The sequence below is a fragment of the Aquarana catesbeiana genome, linkage group LG05, assembly GCF_042186555.1.
Source record: "Aquarana catesbeiana isolate 2022-GZ linkage group LG05, ASM4218655v1, whole genome shotgun sequence".
Lineage (NCBI taxonomy): Eukaryota > Metazoa > Chordata > Amphibia > Anura > Ranidae > Aquarana > Aquarana catesbeiana.
The window spans coordinates 141,705,067-141,727,912 of NC_133328.1; the positions used below are offsets into that span (position 1 = coordinate 141,705,067).

At 43.9% G+C, this 22,846-nt stretch overlaps 1 protein-coding gene across 1 annotated transcript; it reads right to left on the bottom strand.

Moving 5' to 3' along the window:
- Positions 1-1,070: 1,070 nt before the first annotated feature.
- On the bottom strand, positions 1,071-22,242 carry NKIRAS1 (NFKB inhibitor interacting Ras like 1). Its single transcript, XM_073630234.1, has 5 exons — positions 22,124-22,242; positions 17,428-17,537; positions 13,583-13,824; positions 1,614-1,827; positions 1,071-1,251 (listed from the first exon to the last, which is right to left on the bottom strand). Exons 2-5 carry the CDS (start codon positions 17,522-17,524, stop codon positions 1,190-1,192), a joined length of 615 nt encoding a protein of 204 aa, XP_073486335.1. The 5' UTR covers positions 17,525-17,537; positions 22,124-22,242; the 3' UTR covers positions 1,071-1,189.
- Positions 22,243-22,846: the final 604 nt, after the last annotated feature.

A 22,846-nucleotide genomic window follows, 5' to 3' on the forward strand; every position in this document is an offset into this window, starting at 1 on the left:
AGAGTTTTATATCAAATAGAATTGGTTTCCTATTTTATGTTTAAAAAATGTGAGCCAACATAAAATTTCATTTTACAAAAAGTTTATGTATAATAATTAAATTTAAACAGCCTCATGAATAGTAGTTTAAAGAAAACCTTGTTTCCATAGTTTGCTTTTATGTACAAAATGTACATGGGATGGGGCAGCCCTTTTGATCCACTTAGCTCATTGATCACTGAAGACAATAGTCACTGATCTGATGTAATGACTGATTGCCAGCGACCATGTGATGGAGGCTGGTAGCTGGAGAACAACTATATTATTTTGGTCTCATGCACACTGGGCGTTCAGCTCTGGTACATGAGGCTCCAGCATGTGATTGTGGCTGGAGGGCACAGGAGAACCACCCACCCTGCTGCTGGCAGCCTGTCAAACTTTAAGAGTCAGACAGCTGCTGTGGCTGGATGGAACACCTAGCAGTATGTAGGTTTAGTGCTGGGTTCACACTGATGCGAATTGGATGGAACTTTTACCGCATCCAATTCAAATTACAGGAGAGCCGGTTCACACATCTCCAGAGCGGCCGCGGTCCACATTGAAAAAGGGTCCTATGTGTCTTTGACTCCATTTCAGGTGCGAATTCAGGCAAAAATTCAGACCAGATTCGCACCTGAATCAGTGTACAGGGACGCACCCGACCCCATTCTGTGACCTGCGGCCGCATCAGTGTGAACCCAGCCTTAGGCTCTATGCACCCAAGGACAAATGCCCAGAACACAAGCAATCTGCATTCCAGGCATTCATCCCTGAGTGCATGTTGCCCTAAAAGGAAGTACCCTTGAGGGCACGGTCCATCTGCTGTAAGACTCACATAGAATTTGACAGGCTGCCCACAGTCAGGCTGGACGGTGTGCCCTCCAACTAGCTAGAACACCAGATCTCATGCACAGGGTCTAAACACCCATACCAGTGTGCACGAGACATTAATGGCAAGAATTTTTTTCACTTTATTCAAAACTAGAATGGGATTTGATAATGCCAATGTGTTCTTCTGATTCATATGAAGTGAATTTTAGTGATAGATCCACTTTAAGAGCAAAGCCTTTATTTACAAGTAATCAACATAACTATTGACACAAAGAGGAACTTTATACAAGGGACCAGTGACAGTGGATTGGCGATCCATGTAGACGATACCAGGTGCCGCTCACAGGAAGACATCATGCTGAAACCAGGCCATGCAGTGCCATAACCAACACGGGAACCATGCTGTGAAAAAAAGCAATAGTCTCTCTGGGAGGGAACTGATTATGCAGAACATATTGAATTATCGCATATCAAAGGCAAATGCACTATATAGGTGGCAGAGAAGCATGACCTAGGTTTACAAATTTGGTACAATAGTGTGATTGTTTACTTTTCTACACTGTAAATAGGACCTAGTAAAGAATTGATAATTTCATTTTACGACAACACGTTATTTTCTTTCATTATGTCAGTAATCAGCATCTGTTATAATGCATACTGCAGTGCCTTGAAGGGATCAGCACAAAACTCTATAATAAAGTTCTGAATAAGCATAAAGAGATGCAATACTGTAGACTAGTTATCAGAAGATGGGGTCCCCTTACTTTTTCTCCCTGGCAAAGGAAAGGTTGATTTACTTTGGATCTGATTGAGTTTGCTGGCCAGCATCGTGAATGGCTCAAGTAAGGTCTGTCTGTTTGCCACAGTCACCTCCCATAATTTTACTTTTTCGCCTCTTGCCCATTGTGAAGCCATCTCTGGGTCCACTTGTCTGTAGTCCTCCAAGTCTGTTTTATTTCCCAGAATGATGGTCACCACCTTGAAAAAGAAAAGCATCCATTTTGTTACACTGAGTGTATGTAAGCCCCAACAAAACTTCTCCTATTTGGTCTCTTTCAGTCTCGGTTCACACTAATACGGTGCAGAATTTGGATGCGGTGCGGTGAGGATTTAAAGCCTACAGACCACTGAACGCCATTTTAGAGCTTGTTCACACAGGTACTGAGTAGTAACGCGTGCAAAATTACGCATAGGTAGAATAAATTAAAGCAGAAGTAACGCTTTTTAAGACTGAAGAGATTGTGCCAGTAACGAGGGGGGCCATGGCCATCGCAACACTGGAGCTCTAAGGCAATCATAAGGTAAGTGTGTCGTAATGCGCAAATAGGTTCATCATACAGTATTTGCACATTACGCCAAAAACTTCCTCCTCCAGATGAAAATAAAAATGCCCATGAAGACTTGGGATGTATGGCACCATTTTGGCCTAGGCCAAAAACCAGGAAGCAACTGGAGATGTGAAAAAAAAAAAAAAAAAAAAAAAAAGGAAGAAGGTTTAGCACAGGAAGTATATATACACACACACACACACACACACACACACACACTATTTGCTAAGGCTAGCAGCATAAGGATTAAAAATGGTTAATGCCGATCAAGAGAACTTAGTTCCACTTTAATATTTCCTGATGGTTTCTTTTATATGATTGCCCTTAATTAGATAGCATTTATTTCACTGTAGGCTTTTAATATAATACATTTTGTTGCACCCACCATCCTCCTGTGCCCAATTGGGTACACTTTGCTTCTTTTAAAGAGGATTATTATAGGCAACCAATTTATTCTGTCGTCTTTCTTTGCAATGAAAAAGCAACTTCTTTTTATGTACTCATGGCACAGTCTTGATGAATCAATTTACAGCAGACTGAGCAGACATAGATAGAGCTGCTCGGTAAGGATTAAATAATTAGTGCACTTATGACTTATTTGAGCACGCTGCAGGAAAAAGTAACTTGGAAGGGGTACCAGTTTGGCTGATAACCAGGAGTTTTAAGCACAGCCCCTACCACCAGTGTTTTTACAGCTGTATCCCATTTCTCTTAATCTCTTGAAGACACAACAGGAAATTAGATGACCAATCCACTTTCTCTCTTGGAGACAATAGAAAAGCACAAGTAAATCCCTTCTGACAGTGGTCACCAGGAGATGTCTGCAATGGAAGATTTCAACTTCATTCGGGTTGCTATGACGTCAATTGTAAAATTTTGCATTTCCCATCACTTTCTGTTTTTTTGTGACAATAGTCACCAGGACAAACAGGAAAGGTGACTCTCCCCAGTGAGGAACAGACAGCAATATAAACATGACAAGGGTTCGAACGCCTCTCAACTCATCCAAACAATTCAAAACGAAGTGCCAAGCAGCCTTGGTCATGGTTATTTAAGCTAGCCAGTTCAGCAGGGACTGGTCAAGATTTGATCCATGTATATACAGGTTGATTGTACCAAAGTCGATCGATCAACTAGGGTACAACCAGCCTGTTGGCTTTTTTTTTTTTTTTTTACATACGATTACTGCTGACAGCTAAAGCCGCTAGCAGTAAACACCATGTCCTGACAGCCGGGAGGGCTCCCCGCACTAGGGTTGCCACCTCATCCCATTAAAACCAAACATCTATGAATTACACAGGCTCTGTGGCTGATGAAGGTGGTAATTAAACCAACTTGATGCCTTATCTGCATTAAATTAGCCTCAGAACCTGTGTAATTCATTTGTGTTCAGGTGGCAACCCTACCCCGCACCCACCCACCGCCAGTACACAATAGCACGCACACACACACACACACACCCCCATCAATACTGACCATGTTGATGGGGCAATAAAGCGATTTTCTTTCCTTTACACCTGTGCTAAAAGGAAAGAATATTGAGTCATCTATGGGCTACCTTAGTCTGCACTAGGGATGAGCTCGATGTTCAGGTCAAAACATCGGGTGTTCGCCGAAGAGTGAACATTATGGTGCGTCCGCAGAAAATTGTATGATGATTAGCCAAAGCATGCACCTGACCTGCATGCTTTGGTCAATCACAGCGCGCTCTGCTAAGAAAGCCATAATTGATCAAAGGCAGGGTACCTTTGGCCAATCATGGCTCAGGGGAACTTAATCCACGTCCCACACTATATAAGGCTGCCTACATGACGGCCGTGTGCCGTGTGTAGTGTTGTTGGTGTGGAGATAGCTTGAGTTAGATCAGGCAGGTTATGCAGCTGGTGGCAGTGTATTTGATTGTGAGAGATAGAGTGTGTGTGTGTGTGTGTTTATAAATATATATACACACATACACATACACACACACACACACACATACTGCATCCAGTGTAGACTATGGGGTTGATTTACTAAAGGCATATCCACTTTGAAGTGCAGTCGCTGTAGATCTGAGGGGAAGATCTGAAATGAGGGGAAGCTCTGCTGATTTAATCATCTAGTCATGTGCAAGAAAAAAAATGCTGTTTATTTTCCTTGCATGTCCCCCTCTGATCAACCCCTATATCTACAGTGCATTCTGTAGTGTACTATTTCTAATACACTTCTGGTGGTGTGCACAGTATCTAATACAGTGTGTACAGTTTCCACTACACTTCCGGTGGTGTACACAATACAGTGCAGCTGTAGTACAGTTTCTAGTGCAGGCAGTGTACACAGCATCTAAAACAAATTTATATATATCTCTAATACAGTGTGTACAGTTTAATACACTTCAGGCGCTGTACACAATATCTAATACAGTATAGTGTGGTGTTGCAAAACAAAAAATACATCATGTCCGGAAGGCCACCAAGGAGGGGCAGACGCTCACAGGCCACTAAAAGAGGGCAAGCAGCCTCTGTGTCTACAGTCAACAGTGGTGTTGTGGACATGGTGCATCCTCTGCAGGTGGCCGTGGGGCACGCTTGTCCTTTATTTCTGCTTCTGGCCGTGTTATTAAGCCACAACATGCAGAAGAGTTGGTGGAGTAGATAACAAAGTCATCCTCATCCTCTGTCACCCAGGCTCAGAGTAGTAGTTTGCATTCCAACGCAGCTGCCAAAGCAGCCTATTCCACCGGCTCCTTGTCCACAGTCACTCCTTCCGTAGCCCCACCATGATGCACAGAGGAGTCCCCAGAATTATTCGACCACGGTGTTGGGTACATGCTGCTGGTGGATGTGCAGCGATTTGAAGGTTCTAATGTTGGTTCCCAGGTTGAGGAAAGGAGTAACATGAACCTAGAGAGGGGGTGCCCAAGAAGGACAAGAAACTGGCAGTCATGTTCCCCCAGATGCAGCATACTGCCAAGTTTGCTCCAGTGACGAGGAGGGAGGGGATGATGAGGTCACCGACTGTACTTGGGTGCCAGAGAGAAGGAGGCGGCACAACTCCAAACGAGGCAGGGTGTCCGCTAGGGGGCAGCCACCCTATTGCATCCCACCACAGAGCCCCGCAGGTGCAGGGCGCTGCTGACTTTTAAAAGTTCTTTGGGGTGGGCCTTTTTTGACACGTGTGCAGCAGATCGCACCGTTGCGGTTTGCAATCTATGTTTGAAGCGAATCAAGCGTGGCCAGAACAGCAGCCGCTTGGGCACCACATGCTTGACCAGACATATGACGACCTGCCATGCAGTCCATTGGCAACAGCACTTGAAAGACCCACATCAAAGAAAAAGGCGGCTGCTGGATCTCACACAAAAACGCATGCTGCATGTTTCTCAGAAATCGTTTGAACATGGCAATAAAGCCGGACGTCTCTTGGCATATCTGACCATTCTCCCATTTCCATACCACTTATCATTACTGCCCAAGGTACCGTTAGTGATAATCCAGGGGATATCTTGGATTCCTTTTTATGTTTTTACAAAGCTGTATACCTCTAGGCTTGACTATGATGAATCTCAGCTGACCGACTACTTAGCTGACATATCTCTTCCCTCCTTATCAGATGAGGGGCGTGATATGCTGGAGGCCCCTATCTCAGTTGAGGAGATTGCTACATCAATCTCTCAAATGCTCGCACATAAGACTCCTGGACCTGACGGCTTCCCGACCGAATGGTATACAAAATTTAAAGACCTCTGTCCCCTTTCCTTTTGCAGGCATATAACAAAGCCCTAGATGTTGGTACCCTCCCCCCAACGATGCGAGAGGTAATACTCCTATTAAAACCCCGAAAGGACCCACTTAATTGTGACTCTTACCGTCCAATTTCGCTCATTAATGTGGACGTTAAGATTCTGGCCAAAATATTAGCAAATCGTTTGAATAATGTAGTCGCATCCCTGGTCAATAGTGACCAGGGAGGCTTTATACCCAGCAGGTCTACCAGAATGAACATTCGCAGATTGTTTCACAACCTGCAATATCCACACGACTGTCTCCCTACCCGCGCCATTGTGTCCTTGGACACCTGTAAGGCATTTGATAGTGTGGAGTGGCCATACCTTTTCCGAGTGTTACAGATGTATGGCCTTGGCCCCCCGTGTTGTAGCATGGATAAAACTTCTTTATACCCCCCGACGGCTCGGGTCCGGGTCAATTCCTCCATTACTGATCCATTCCTGATTACTATGGGCACTCGACAGGGGTGCCCGTTGTCACCCCTCTTGTTCGCCCTGGCCATGGAGCCATTTGCAGTTCGCATTCGCTCTTCCCCTTTAATTAAAGGACTCCTGATTGCTAATATAGAGGAGCGCATGTCACTTTATGCGGATGACACATTGGTGTATCTAGCTGATACGAATGAGTCACTGCGGGCCTTGTTGGAGGAGATCACTACCTTTGGGGACTACTCTGGATTCTGGGTTAACTGGGACAAGTCCAGCCTTTTTCCCTTAGATGCGATTATCCCTCTCCAGATTCACCCGGACTCCAAGCTCCAGGTGGTGTCTTCCTTTAGATATCTCGGAGTTTTGGTAGAAACCCCCTTATCTTTATATGTTACCAATAATCTAGACCCTCTGTTGGCCTGCCTTTAGGAACAGACTAAACAGTGGATGGGCTTACCTCTGGACCTCATGGGGAGGGCCAATATTCTTAAGATGATTTATTTACCGTGATTGCTCTATATCCTTACTAACTCTCCATGTAAAATACCTAAAGCCATCTTCAAACGCATAGACACAATATGTACTACTTTCCTGTGGAAGGGCGTATCCCCCAAGGTGGCACTCGAAACACTGAGGTTACCAGCTCACTTGGAAGGCCTAGCGTTTCCTAACTTTTTCCTATACTATTTGGCATCCCAGTTGGTGCACATACATGATTGGCTAAGCCCAGTTCCGGCTAATGCCTGTACATCCACGGAGGGGGCCATCGCATCTTCCCTGGAAACCCTACATAATAGAATATACAGAGGCTGGGTCCCCGACCGCCTCGGAACCTCCATACACTCTACTTCCCTTTCATTATTCAAATACATTATTATGAAGATATCTAAAAATTCTTGGCTGAAGTCCCCCAACAACCCCCTGTGGTTTAACCCTAACCTGCAGGAATTATACTCCCTTCCGGATGCCAATCATTGGTACTCCAAAGGTGTTAAATATTTATGTCACCTGTACTTTTTAACAGCTACGATTGGACTTTGACCTACCGAGATCGTACTTATTTTACTACCAACTCAGACATGCTATACATGCCCAATATGGTTCCCTAGATGATCCCACTGACCTGCCCCAGTTGGAAAAAATGCTTAGGCAGCCAGATCCCACTAAACTAGTATCCACTTACTATGCAGCCCTAATGTCTGACTTCAACCCTAGGTTTCATAAAGCACAGGTAAAGTGGACATCGATGGATATTTCCATGGTAAATGAGGACTGGTCAGAATTTAGTGATACGTATAAAACTTCTGTTATTGCTTCCCGAGACCGCATCATACAGGTTAAAATTTCTCATCAGACCCACCTTACTCTAGCTAGGCTACATAGGATGGGTCTCTTGCCCTCGGCTGTCTGTCTGTTTCCGTGGCTGTGGTCATGCCCAATAGTCCAGGACTTCTGGGAGGAAGTGGGTGCTTTTATCTCGACAGTGTTGGGCCTCCCAAACATAATTCACCCCAAGAATTGCCTGTTAGGCGTTTTTGGTGACTTACTCATATCGTCCCATGCTAAGAGATGCTCCGTATACTTTATTTTTATGTTAAAAAGACTATCTTACTGTCCTGGAAGGGTGCACAGACCTCTCTGAAATCCCTCTGGTTAAAACTTATTAATGACTCTATTCCTTTGTATAAACTGACTTTTGAAATCCGGAAACGGAATAAAACCTTTCATAAAATTTGGGGTAAATGGTTGGCTAGCCTGTTAACCCTTTCTCAACACTGATTTTGGTACACTTGCTTGACCATTGATAGGCCGTGCCCCAGGGATCTCTAATATCTAGTCCTTTACTATTGTTATGCCCTACTGATATGCCTATATCCCTTATTATTGTACCTATTTTAAGTCCTTTTGCAATGATCTCTGTCTATTTTTATATGCTTGAACATGTTGCATTTCGGTTCCTACTTCTGTGTGACCAGATTGTCAGGTGCTCTTTTTTTTTTTTCCTTTTCTGCTGTTTGTGCTTTTTTTTATGTTTTTTTTTTTTTTTTTTTTTTAGGTTTAAAACAAAGGAAAAAAAGGCGGACTTCTTGCTCCTCATCTGGGATCTCCAACCCTACTATACCTCCAGTCCTCTCAAAAACCTGCACTGAGAGGAATGAAGGTATAGCAATAGGTGTCCCAAGTACTTGCAGCCAATCTGCTAGCAGTACACCACCATCTGATTTTAGCAGGCAAATTTCCCCAGTTGCTGAACCGTAAAAAGAAATCTGGTCCCAGCCATCCACATGCTCAGTGTCTAAATGCTAGCTTGGCCAAATTGCTAGCACTGCAACTGCTGCCTTTTCAGCTGGTAGACTCTGCCCCCTTTCATGAATTTGTGAAATGTGCTGTACCTCAGTGGCAGGTTCCAAAACGCCATCTCTTTTCACGGAAGGCCATTCCGGCTCTCTACCGGCATGTGGAAGGCAATGTTTTGGACTTGTTGGACAGGGCGGTCAGCAGTAAGGTTCATATTACCGCTGGCTCGTGGTCCAGCAGGCATGGGCAGGGACGTTACCTTTCCTTCATGGTGCACTCGGTAACTCTGCTGGCAGCTGGGAAGGATGCAGGACAGGGTTCAGTGTTGTTGGAGCTTGTTCTGCCACCACGCCTCCAAAATGCTAGTGGTGATTCTGCCACAGCTCTCTCCTCCACCACCTCTTCTTCTTCCTCTATGGCCTCTTCTGCAGATTTGTGCTCTAAACCAGTGGTGCTCAGTAAGCGTTCAAGGGGCTATTCAAGCAGTCAGGCTAAAAGATGCCATGCAGTGCTTGAGTTGGTCTGCCTAGGGGACAGGAGCCACACTGGGGCAGAGATTCTGTCAACTCTGCAGGGGCAGGCTCAGAGGTGGTTGACGCCATGCCAGCTTCAGCCAGGAATGTTTGTATGCGACAATGGCACCAACCTTCTCTCCGCCCTCCAACAGGGACACTTGACCCATGTTCCATTTTTGGCACACAGCCTGAATTTGGTGGTGCAGCAGTTCTTGAGCAGGTACCCAGGCTTACAGGATCTCCTGAGGCAGGCCAGAAAAGTCTGTGGTAATTTCTGCCGGTCATATAATGCCAGTGCTCAGCTGGCTGACATTCAAAGGGAATGCAACCCATCCACCAACTGCCTCAATTGTGACAAGTCCACCAGGTGGAACTCAGTGTTGGCAATGCTGCAGTGGCTGCACACACAGCAGAGGGCCATCGATGAGTACCTGTGCGAGTATGGCACCAGGACAGGGTCAGGGGAGCTTGGCTTCTTTTCGCCACTCAAGTGGCTACTGATTAAGGATGCATGCACTGTCCTGTCACCATTTGAGAAGGTCACAAGGATGGTGAGCAGCAACAATATCCCTCTAGTCTTCCTGTTGAAGCTCATGCTTTGTGGAATCATGGACAGGGCACTTGAGGCAGAACAGCGGGTGGAAAAGGAGGACTTCCTTCTTTGGATAAAGAGGGGGCCTTGACAGGTAAGGAAGGAAGGAGGAGGAGGATTGTGTCAGCATGGATGTAGAGGATAACACTCAGCAGCAGTCTTCAAGGGATGGTTTTCAGTCCCCAGAAACCCAAGGAGTTGTATGTGGCTGGGAGGAGGTAGTTCATGACAACATCATCCTCAGTGACCCAATGGACTCAGAATCGAGTGTCTCTGCAAACTTACGCTGCATGGCCTCCCAGATTCTGCAAAGCCTGCGAAAGGACCCTAGGATTTGTGGTATCAAGGAGAGGGATCGTTACTGGCTGGCAACCCTTCTTGGTCCACGTTACAAGGGTAAGGTTGAAGAACTCATCCTGCCGCATTCAGTGCTGCTGGAGGGTTTGTAACAGATTAAAGAGTGCACCTGTCCACAGACCCTGTTGATTGATTCATTTTTATGAATGTAAACCTGTCTTGGATCAGCAGCTATCAAGCACCCGCTGCTGATGTAACTGATTGAATTTGCTATCGATGTGGGATCCCTTGAAGATGGCCTATGCTGACTATCCTATTCCTCCTCAATCTTGATGATGCTAGCTTCCATCAATATTCTTGGTTTAGGGCACCACCACCATCCAAGGCCCAATTTTTCTGTCCCTGTTTAAACAGGGGCATGTAATTACAATTTTTGATATAATATTTCAACGCAGGGCCTGTTCCTGTGCCCAACAAGAGTAACTGTGAGGGCTTACAGTGTTATGGCACCAAAGGCCCAATTTTTCTGCTCCTGTTTAACAGGGGTGTAACGATATCACGTACTGGACATGAGAAGCTGTAGCTAGTCGCCATGCTGTTTGAGAACCTTAGGGCAGCCATGACAGCTTGGTTAACAATGTAACATTACAGAACAATCTGAACTCCCTCCCTCCTCCCTTGTATCAGGAATTCATAGGTTTATATTTCAAAGGAAAGGTTATCTCAACAGAGAAAGCAGAACCAGGCTAGGTCAGTAAAAACAGCTCATGTCGCCTGGCAGGATGTTCAGGCCTGTCGTAAAACTGTTACCCTCTCAATTCAGAGAGCCAGCAGATACCGGTCGTAAATACCTGAATGCACATAAAGCTTAAAACAGTGGAATAAGTATGAAACTTCAGCATGTTTCCAAAGTAATAATAGCACAGCCATAATATGGACATATTTAGTTTCCTCAGATAATTTGTAACATTTCAAGTCCATACACCTCAATGTCAGGTCATATGGGAAACCACTGGTACTCCTTATTCCTCCTAAGTAAACTAGACATTGGAGACATAGCATGTTTAGATTTGTTTTGAAGCAAATTTCACGCTGAACAATAATATGGATATTTTCAGTCTATAAAACAGTAGAGATGCATACATATGAATATGTATCACAAAGTGTACCTGGGACATGGTCATGAGTGTAGACACCTCCCAACAACCAACCCCTAAACAAGATGACCAGACGATTGGTCACTGTCAACACCCCCTTTCAGGACAAGCTTTCAGGGTATGTCCCCTTCTTCAAGGTCCAAGCAGTACTGAAAGCTTGTATGTTAGTGCAAATAAAAAAAAGCATCACGGACAGTACTCAATTTTCTGTCACAATTGCATCAATACGGCTACAATCAAATCAAGTACAGAAAAGAGGAGAAGCCAAGACGACAGGGAGTTCTTTTACCATCCAAGCAGATCGAACTCTGATCAACCCTTGGACATGAATTGCAAGAATTCTTCCTTACCAATTCTACCTTATTTCTTTGTGGCTGTATATTGTCATCTCTTTGAAAAATCTTTTTTCTGTAAATGTTTTATTTGTACCAACTTGACCTTTTCATAATAAACCCTTATGTTGAAAAGTGTTAACCTTGTCTCTAAAGCTCTTAATGCAAGCTATAAACAAACTTGCCTCAAAAGAGCGCTACTGTTGTAGGGTAAGGCCTCTGAGCAGACCTGTCTGTGGTGGCAGTGTGTGTTGCAGACGCTTATTCAAAATTATAATTGGTATTGCTCGGCTCGGTCTAATTGCATAATTAGCCCAGTGACAATTGCTTTCAGGCTGCTCGCACCTAGATTGTGGTCCCGCAAGCTGGAAAATCTATGTGCTGGGCGCAGAGGCATTGTTACGTAAGTGACAGCGTGGTGTGAAGTTGGCCATCCTTAGTCGCAAGTTAGCGAGGAGGGCAGGGATCTGACACCCGCGTTTGTCATAAGGGGCATGCAATTACAATTCTTGATATATTTCACAGCAGGGCCCGTTCCGGCTCCCAACAAGAGTAACAGTGTTCTGGTACCACCAACACCTAAGCCCCAATTTTCTGCAGAGTATATAGGGCAGGCCGTATAGTATATATACTGCTGTTCAGAGAATATATTGCCTGGGGACCCACACGCCATTTTTTTAAAAATTTGGGTGCGGGGTTCCCCTTAATATCCATACCAGACCTGAAGGGCCTGGTATGGATTTTGGGGGTGACATCCACGCCATTTTTGGGGGGGATTTTTATCTATATTGCCAGGATCTGACAATACATTACAGCCGCAAGCAGTTTTAAAGGAAATTTTTTCCTTTAGAAATGTCATTTTGCTGTGGCACTGTTATAAACATGGGAAAGGTGCGCTACTTTACAGGCATACTAAGGACACCCCCAGGCACGATATTTAAAGAAATATTTAAATTTTTATTGTTTCACTTTAAGCATTACATAAAATCACTGCTCCTGAAAAAACATCAGTTTTTAAAATTTGTTTTTTGCATTGATACATGTCCCCTGGGACAGGACCCGGATCCCCAAAAAACACTTTTTATGGCAATAACTTGCATATAAGCCTTTAAAATTAACACTTGATTTTTCACATTCGTGTCCCATCGACTTTAACAGTGTTCGAACAAATTTTTTTGCCTGTTCGCATGTTCTGCTGCGAACCGAACCGGGGGTGTTCGGCTGATCCCTAGTCTGCACTTGATGGATCCATCATTAAGCTCTGGTTTACACTGGAGCATTTTGACATGTGATTTGACATGTCAAATCACAAGTCAAATCGGCAGCAATTGCTGTCAATGGCACCGTCCTGATCGGTGCGATGCTGCACCGATTTCAAAAAGTAGTTTCTGTACCTGATACTCCGGTATCTGGAGTGCCAAGCTAGAGACCCAGCAGAAAAGCGGGGGTGACGCTTGAGGGCATACAACCGCAAACCTTGGAGGAGCTCAAGGGATTCATAGTCCGTGAATTAGTGGGTCTAGTGAGAGACCGGGAGCTCAGTATTGAAGAATTACAAGGAGCAGTTGTAGTGGAGCTGAAAGAACTGATACGTTTGAGTTAGGAATTGTTAAAGGACTGTTACCATAGGAGACAGAAATCCTGCACATGCAGAAGTGGCACCTTGCTGGGGCCTTTCCCTGTACGGCTGTTCTCCTATTGAAGTTTGAGTCTGCCAATTGAGTTTGCAACTATCTAAGGGTGTCCTGGCCCTAACCCTCTTTCCATCCCCAAAATATATAAAAAGGACTGTCAAAAAGAAACAAAACCTCTTTTACAGCCAAGAAGTGTCTGGCGCCCAATGACTTTCACCATCTTTGCACCCACTTTGCCTTACAACCCACCACATATCGAAGGATGTCAGCTATCTTTGGCCTTGGAGGTTCTCATTAGATCAAAAGAGGTAAAAGACCTTGCTACAAGTGTATTTTTACAGAAAGGCCTTTAGTTAAGTGCTTAGCAAAGTTCTTTAAAACAAACCTCCTTTTTATCTCTGAATCGGTCAACATCCCTTTTAAGCTGCTCAACCCTTCGGAAAGATTCCAAGCTGTCCACACTGTAGACGAGAATGAATCCATCAGCAACAGAGAAGTAGTGTCTTGGCAGCTCCATTCCATCCTGAAGTCCTTGTGTGTCATAAATACGCAGCTGCTCTCTCACACCACGGTCAGTTTCCACAGAGGCAATATAAACATCTTCCAAGGTGTCACTGTGTTCCTGACCTGCAAATGGGGAAGCAGAGTTCTTACAGAACAAAAAGGGCATGTTTAGGGTCTGTGATTGCTTTTTGTTCATGTCAAAATTGCATTCAAGTCAATGGGATTGCAAAAGCAGCTTGAAGCAGGTTGATGCAGATTAGGAGGTCAAATGCAGGTCATAAATAGGTCAATTGCACCTGTCAGACCTCAGAATGATCTCAGAAGCATCTCAAACTGATGTCAAAGGCAAGCAACAGGCACCTGAAAGCCCGCTGCATTTTCTCAACACAAGCTCTTACTTGTCAGTGGATGAATCGAAGTTAGGTTGGTAAAGCTGAACTCCAGGTATGATCTTCATTACATACTTACCTATATAACATTGGTCCAAGCTGGCCCAATGTAATATATGCATCTTTCATACCTGAGGAGCTGTTGGGGAAGCTGGCAATCACTGTATTAGTCAGTGCTGATATAGTGAGAGTGGGGATGTTCCAGGTCCTGTGCAAGGGGCTTTCCCTATGTACACTGACACCAGGGGGGTGGTGGGGTGTCACTCTTGGCACCGTCATCAGTCATAGAACGCCTTGTTTTTTTCTTTTCAATGAACACAAGGCGTTCTCAGATTCAACAAGGTGGAGGTTGTGATGTCACTTCCCTTCCCCTTCACGCACAAACTGCCTTATATTCATTGAAAAATTATATTATAATATATATATATATATATATATATATATATATATATATATATATATATATATATATATATATATATATATATATATATATTTTTCTGAATGGTAACAATGCTGAACAGTGATGGTCAGCTTCCTCAGCTGCCTCTCTGGCATAGGATATGCATACTTGCATTGATCCAAGCTGGATAAATGTAGAAGTATACTATAAAATACCTGTTATATTTCCCCGAGGTGGAAACTGGCGTTTTCTTTTTTTGGAGGGGCGCCAAACAACCACTGACTCCCACCCCCCCCACCTGAGGATCTCATGGTCAGTCATCCAGCACCGCACATACCCCATCTAGGTAGGCAGCACACCTATGGGCGGCGGCTTCTATAGCGTCTCCTCCTCCTCTTCATCACGGCGACTTCCGCCGTGCATCTCCTCCTTCCTCCTAGGCATCCAATAGGATCGCCTGTCCTTTCAGCCAATTCGCCATTATCACACAACTAGATGGGATCAGGGTGCAGTGCTCTTTGCCCCGAGCCCACCCTTTTTTGAAGCAAAAAACACCCCCTGATTGGAATCCATGCATCCGGTGCCCTGCATGTAGATTAGGGGGCCGGATGCATGGATGGGGGAGGCGTGCTCCTCTAATGGACGGGCCGCCACTGTTGTAGTGTCCTACTATCACCTGACCAAGCATATAGGTAAAAGAAAGCCGACAGTGCGATCTTCCGCAGTTAATGAGTTTATTAATCCAGTTGTATGTGGCACACAGTAAAGGGCTTACGTGTTTTGGCATGTAGCCTTAATTATAGCCTGTTGTGGCTATGCCAAGGCTACAGGCCGAAACGTGTAAGCCCTGTGTTATTTTGTACTACACCTGAATTAATAAACTCCTTCATTGTGGAAGATCGAGCTGCTGGCTCTCTTTTACCTATATGGATAAATGTATGCATGCAATAAATATACCTGGAGTTCAGCTTAAAGCGGACTTTTAATCATTTTTCAACTTTCCATCTATTACATTTTCGGCCCTTGTTGTTTTAACTTTGGATTGTAAAACATTTTTTTCTGCCAGTAAATACCTTATAGCCTACTTCCTGTTTCTTGTCTGGAAAAAGCCTAGGTTTATGACATCATGCATAGCTCTCTCTCTCACTCTTGTGAGAGTTTGCCAGAAAGGGAGGGGGTGAGTCATAAGAGGGCCAATGAGAGCTGCAGAGCTGGAGCTGTGCCTCTGTGTGTATGTAAATCCGGGAGGTGAACAGGCAGCAGCCTTAACTAGCCCACAGTTAAAATGGTTGCAGCCAGACTTAGTGGAGGGAGTTTTCTGCAGCATATTTGGCAAGTACAGAATCACAGTATATAAAAATTAAATATGCAAAGTGGTTGGAGGGAAGTTTCAGAACGGCAAAGATGTTTTTATTACAAATTATGTGAGCAGACTGCAGTTCTTCTTTAAATAAATACAGTTAAAGGACAATAAACATGAGAATTTCCCTGTGGTCTATATAGGACCAGATTTAGACCTTGGGAAGCCCGGGGCACTTCAGGTTCTGAGGGCCCCTCATACACATATTACAGTCTCAGTGACAGTCACGCATTTTTAAAATGCATGGCACAATGTCATTCTGAGGTCATGTGTGCACACACACGCGCAGTCATACCGCGCTATGTGTGGTTCGCTTGAGCTGCCACAAAATTTGTTTTTAAAAACGATGCAATGTACCAGTCCAGAGTAAAAGCTTTTTACAGATAATGACCAGCAAAATATTACTTTCCAAGATACATTTAATAAAAGATTATATATTTTATTATCAATTAATTTTTTTATATTTTTGTATGGGGGGGGGGGCTTCTATCAGGTGACCCAGGGCAGTTACCCCTTTTGCCCCTTTATAAATCCGGCACACTTAAGACCAATACACACGATCTGACTTTTTGACAACAAACATGCAAATTACCCGTTTTAAGGCAACATCCGACTGTGTGTACGCTCCATCGGACAAACTTTTTCGGTTTTCATCAGACAAATGTTGGCTGTGCGAACAGACAAACTTTCCTGCAACAAAAGTCCTACGTCGGCTAGTCCGATCGTGTGTACACAAATCCATCGGACTTTAGTCCAAAGTACAAACACGCATGCTCAGAACCAGTGCAAAAGATCAGACAACAATACAGAAGTTGTCTAAAGGGTGGCGGTAATGAGCTGAAAAACCACGCGATTTGGTGAAAGTTGGCTGAAAAAGTCCTGCCGTGTGTATGCATACCAAGTTCACGGCCAACGCCCTTTGGACAGAAATCCACGGAAAAGTTTGTTTGAAGTCCGATCATGTGTACGAGGCTTAAGTGTGTGGATAAACAAACAAAGCAGTAAAATTCTATTAGGGGAATTCTGTCTGATTGCCCTATACAGCCAAATAGCTGAAAGGACTTTCAGGGAAATCTGTCAGGACAGACATATGGTAGCTGGCATTGGGGACTTGTTTTTAGAGGTTTGTCTCCTTTATCCTTGCTTCTGACCCGAGACACTGACTTGCCAAGCTTGTAGCCAATAAAGTGTTGGGGTATATGATCTGCATTAGGTTTAAGAGGTACCGGATCTGCATTATGTTGAAGGTCATGACTTCATAGTGAAGCAAGGATGAGAACGAGAGATTTGTAGTCTACACAATGGAAAACAAGGCAGCAGTGGCTGATCTAAGGTTTCTGTTGCAACAGATTGACTCTAACCAGCTACCTGGAAATGGGACAAGAGTAATAATGGGCATGGTGCCTTATAGAATTATGGAAACCTGTCTCTGACAGCAAATTATGGCAGAGATAATTATGTATAGGGAATATCACCACCTTTTACTAAACACGTAGGTGACACATATGATGACATCCATCTTCTAATGCATTTATACCAAATGGTCCACTACAGATTATGTTCTAGAATCTTACCAACTACATGATTTCCATAGATCACCTGCTCAAGTATAGCAGTTTTTCCAACTGTGGCGAATCCACAAATAACAACTCGGCTTCCTTTCCCCATCATAAACAAGGAAATTCTGCATATTAAAAAAAATTCCATTATTATGTCAATATATTTATAGCATACTCATTTTATGAGAAGTGCAATATATACAATCCTTGTTAGCGACAATTAGTGGATATTAGGAGTTCACAAACAATGTGTCCTGTGACTTGGACTATAAAGGTTTCTGACCAATTAGAATGGTCTTCCAGCATACATATGTAGCACCATCTAGTGTGCTTCTAGTGTCAGAGTAGGTAAAAGCACATTCTGACTCATGTTTAACCGCTTCAGCTGCGGAAGATTTTACCCCCTTCCTGACCAGAGCACTTTTTGCGATTCAGCACTGCGTCCCTTTAACTGACAATTGCTCGATCGTACGACATTGCACCCAAACAAAATTGATGTCCTTTTTTTTCCCCACAAATAGAGCTTTCTTTTGGTGGCATTTGATCGCCTCTGCAGGTTTTTATTTTTTGCGCTATAAACAAAAAAAGAGCGATAATTAAAAAAAAAAAAAAAAAACACGCAATATTTTTTACTATAATAAATATCCCCCAAAAATATATATAAAATTTTTTTTTTTTCCTCAGTTTGGGACGATATGTATTCTTCTAAATATTTTTGGTAGAGAGAAAAAAAAATTGCAGTAAGCGTATATTGATTGGTTTCCGCAAAAGTTATAGCGTCTACAAAATAGGGGATGGTTTTATGGCTTTTTTATTATTCATTTTATTTTTACTAGTAATGGCGGCAATTTGTGATTTTTAATCGGGACTGCAACATTATGGTGGACACGTCGGACAATTTTGACACATTTTTGGGACCATTGGCATTTTTACAGCGATTAATGCTGTAAAATTGCACTGATTACTGTAAAAATGTCACTGGCAGTGAAGGGGTTAACCACTAGGGGCAGTGAAGGGGTTAATGTGTTCCCTAGTGTGTGTTCTAACTGAAGGGGGGATGGGACTGTGCAGGAGAGAAGACAGATCGCTGTTCATACTCTGTATGAACAGACGATCTGTCTGTTCTTCCCTCAGAGAACCAAAAACTGGTGTTTACACACAAAGATCCCGGTTCTCGGTATGCCCCGAGCGATCGCGGGAGCATGGCGGTGATCCCGGGCACTAGCATCGGCGCCATGGGCGAGCAGGGTGTGCTTGAGCCTTCGGTGGCGTGCACGCACCCCCTAGTGGCCGTCTATGTTACCGACGTAACATGGCGGCGATTCGCGCAGCCGAGCCATGTTGCCGCAGTGCAACTGCGGCGGGTGGTCGGCAAGCGGTTAAACCCTGTGAGTCTAATTGGGTCAGGGTTACTAAAGTTTAGGGCTGGGTGACTCATGCAGGGAGCGCTCCAGTACCTCCCCCTGGATCTGGAAGTTTGGAGAAACTTCTAGAAGTTAGTGGGTGGAGGCTATGAGGGCTGTCCTGCATGTTAAAGGGAGCTTGGCCAATCCCTTGGCAGTGGGCCTGGCAGGGGACTAAGCCAACCCTTAAATATGGATGAGCCATGCCAGCAGGGGAAGTCAGGTGGAAGATGGAGATGCAGTGCGGAGAGAGACGGTCGGTGACCATCCAGGGACCCCTGCCAGGAAGGGGCTCTACCTGGGGCCAGAGCTCAGGTGGCTGGCCTGGAAGGATCCTACAACAAGTTGGATTAGGCTTTTCTATGAGGCAGTGGGAGCAAGGAGGACAGTGTGAATACTACAGCACGGTGCAGGGACCTACAGCGGGGGAGATGTGGCAGATTGGCACATGTAGCAGGTCTCCCTGGAAGATAGCAGTGTGCTTAAATATTTTCTACCTTGCCCTGGGAGATCTCAAGGAGTCAGTCGGGTGAAGAGTGAAGCAGCCAGGTGGGCTGGTGGAAGAGCAGTCAGGTGGGCTAGCACTTCCTGCAAGTGGTAGAACTGGGACCGGTGTCTACAGGTGAGTGGAGGTACAATGGGATGCAGTTCACACCACATTGTGCTACTTTCTAAAAGGGACAGAGTTCCTAGCCTGTAATGGGCTGTTGCTGAACTAACAGAGACTGTTAGATACCAAAGAAGAAATAACTGGAATTGTACAAGAGGAGCTGTAAATGGGGAGGAAGTTGCTCCTGGTTTTGTTACGGTCATGTTGGGCATCCATTCCCCTATCTATCCAAGTTATTATCCCCTAATAAAACCTAAAACCAAAGCTCAAGGACTGTTCACTGACTGGATACAAGCTGAAAATGTTATGTGCCTGGCTGTGCAGCAGTGGGGAACCCTATTACCGGCAACCCCTACGGGGTAGTGCTACACATAAACGTACAACAAAATCTCTGACCTTGTGAGGTCAGAACACCAGACCTGCATACGTGTTCAGGGTCAGGGATTCAACATGCCAAAGCCGCTGGATCAATGTTACAGCCTGGCAACTCATTTTCAAATGAATTCCACACCTACAGATTTCTCACACTACAGGTTTTCTGTGAACTTAATAACCATCTATGTACATCAATTTTCCTGGGCAGCATTTTGTGGGTAGAGAGGATTACCCAAAATGCTTTTGGCCCGATGTCCACAATCATGTGCAATGTTTGTTTTTATGGTCTTCTCGATCTATGAGAAGTGAACCCAGGATCACTTGAAAACACCTAAATTCATGATTTAGCAAAGCAGGTCATGTGCGTACATCTTATATTGGATCCACAGGGGCAGGATGTTGTCAAAAAACACTTACGCCCCATACAAATTTTGTCCAAAATCAGCCATTACAGTAGAAACCATCCAACTTTTGGCCCGTGTGTACAGCTGCTTGTCCAACAGAAGCCGATTTCACGACTGGAAAACCAGAAGCTGATTGGTATCTGATCAGCACCGGCAGACAATAGCTGTGAGCTCTGACCAGTGTGTTCTGGCAAGGGGGCGGTCCCCCTGTCAGAACACAAAAGGAAAGTGGGGGAGATCGCTGCACCATCATTGCATAGTTAGTACAGCAACCTCTCAGGTTTTTTTTCCATTCAGCCTGCTGAGTTGATAACACCTTGTGTGCACCAGGCATTGGGAACACCTCCTTCAGATCTGTGTAATAAAGTAAAACATATCACCACAAAGCCAAGCATTTTCAACGGCCCACCCAACAAACTAACACAGTAGTGAATGACATCACAATGCAGATTTCATGCATTGTGGTGCACTATATTAAAAAATGGGTCATGACCATTTTTGGTTGCGGTTGAGCTGGGGCCCATAAAAAAAAAAAAAAATTATGCAGTATGAATGGGCCCCTAAAGATCTGGGATACAAGTCAAAGACAAAAAAAAAGAAATGTCTACCAAAACAAAATGTGCCAAACTTCAGTAAGGCAACATAGGCCTTAAAATAAGGCTTACGTTAGGTTCACACATATGCATGTGCCTGCGGGCCCATCAAGTGCCCACAACCACCCGCAGTGAAAACGCACTACCCTTAATTCTAAATGGCACGACCACACGTATCTCAGCCCGCATCGTATTTGCGGTTGCAGGAACCGCAGGGAAAAAAAAAAAAAAAGTTGCATGGTTAAAAAGACCATGCAATTTCCCTGCAGCCACATTTTTTGAAAAGGTGCATGCACTTTTTTTTTTGGAAACACAGGCATGGCAGCCCATTAATTTGAATAGGCTGCCATGCCCACGCAAACTAGGGTTGCCACCTTATCCCTTTAAAACCGAACACATACTAAATTACACAGGTTCTGCAGCTGAATAATTACACAGGTACTGTTGCTGATTAAGGTGGTAATAAACTCACTTGGTGCCTTATCTGCATAAAATTAGCCTCAGAACCTGTGTAATTCATATGTGTTCAGGTTTAAAGGGATGAGGTGGCAACCCTAGTGCAAGCACTGGCTGCAAAAACACTAAGCTGTGAACCTAGCATTAAAATTAATCAAATGCTATAGTTAACATCAAACTTAACCTGGCCATAGATAATACCTCCCAAGATTTTGAGATGGGAACGAGGGACACCCACTAACAAACGTATATAGGCATAGGACACGCCCCCTTAACAAAAAAAAAGTTAATTAAATCCACAAGGACTTTTTTTTTTACCACTACTATTCCTTTATATTGGCTTTTAAAAATGTACAAATGCAGCAATTTAGAATTTGGATGAAAGGTTTAGCACTGGGAAACACTTTTTGAAAGATAAAAAGTGCATTTTATATACAACTATATAGATCAGACCAAAATGAGGGACAAAAGAGGAGGACAGAGGGACATTGCTCCAAATCAGGGACAGTTGGGAGCTATACATAGATGGCAGCCAGCTGAGAAAAAGAAAAAATACACACAATCATTTTTGTGTGGATGGAGGAATTCCCAATTCCCCACCCGGAAATTGTATTCTGACAGCAGGACCTAATGCTGATCAGCAGCTGACTAACAAAAGTTTTCCAACTTGTCCATTCAATAAAAGTCAATCGATTTCTGTGCAACAGAGACAGTCACACACTGATTGAAATTTGGTTGGTCCCTGCTGAATTTGGATCGGTCTATGGTCAACTTAAAAAAGCCTATTAGTTAAATGTGGGTCCAATATTGCCTCTAGAGAAGCAGGCAGAAAACATTTGTACATAAAGTGACTTTTTCCTGATAACATACCTGTCGCGAACCTTAGGCAGGTGTGCTGCAAACAAGTTTCTACAGCCCTTATCTTCTTTTCATTTCCCCCACCCAAAATTAATTCTGTCTTTAATTGGTTGCGTATGTTAAGACAGTACAGGGAAGAGCAGAGACCAAATCTCCTTAAAGGGAAACAAATCTTTTAACATATAATTATATAAGTATCTGAATGTATTTATTTTACTGTGAATCATCTTAGCAATAGTTTAACCCCTCCACAGTCCACCCCATCCATCAGGTGGAGTTTTCATGTGTATCAGTGCAAGCTATGGGTCAGGTCTCACCACTCTAAAGCCCCATACACACTATTAGATTTTCTGCAGATTTTTGTCTTCAGATTTACCAAAACCATGTAGTACAAGGGCCTGTCCGATTGCATACAAATTGAAACTCTTAAGGTTGGACCTCATATTATATGGTTTTGGTAAATCTGAAGACAAAAATCTGCAGAAAATCTAATAGTGTATATGAGGTCTAAATAATGCCTTGTACACACAGTCAGATTATTGGGCGAATTTTCGTTAGTTTTTTTGTTTGATGCTAGTCTCAAATCGAAAGTGAAGAATTCAACATCAGAAGTGACGTAATGTGTTGAATAGTTTTGTATGTGTTCTTTCATTTCTGAGCATGCCTAGTCTTTTTTTTTGTCAGAAAACCGTACTAATGAAAAGAAAATCGGACATTGTGGTCACATCAGACAAA

What these genes read in the sequence shown, in the direction of transcription:
- NKIRAS1 (XM_073630234.1), bottom strand. Translation starts at nt 17,524, where the DNA reads ATGATGGGGAAAGGAAGCCGAGTTGTTATTTGTGGATTCGCCACAGTT. An exon ending in CTATGGAAATCATGTAGTTG is followed by an intron (nt 13,825 to 17,427) that starts GTAAGATTCTAG and finishes CCCCATTTGCAG; the next exon opens with GTCAGGAACACAGTGACACC. An exon ending in GATTCAGAGATAAAAAGGAG is followed by an intron (nt 1,828 to 13,582) that starts GTTTGTTTTAAA and finishes TTCTTTTTCAAG; the next exon opens with GTGGTGACCATCATTCTGGG.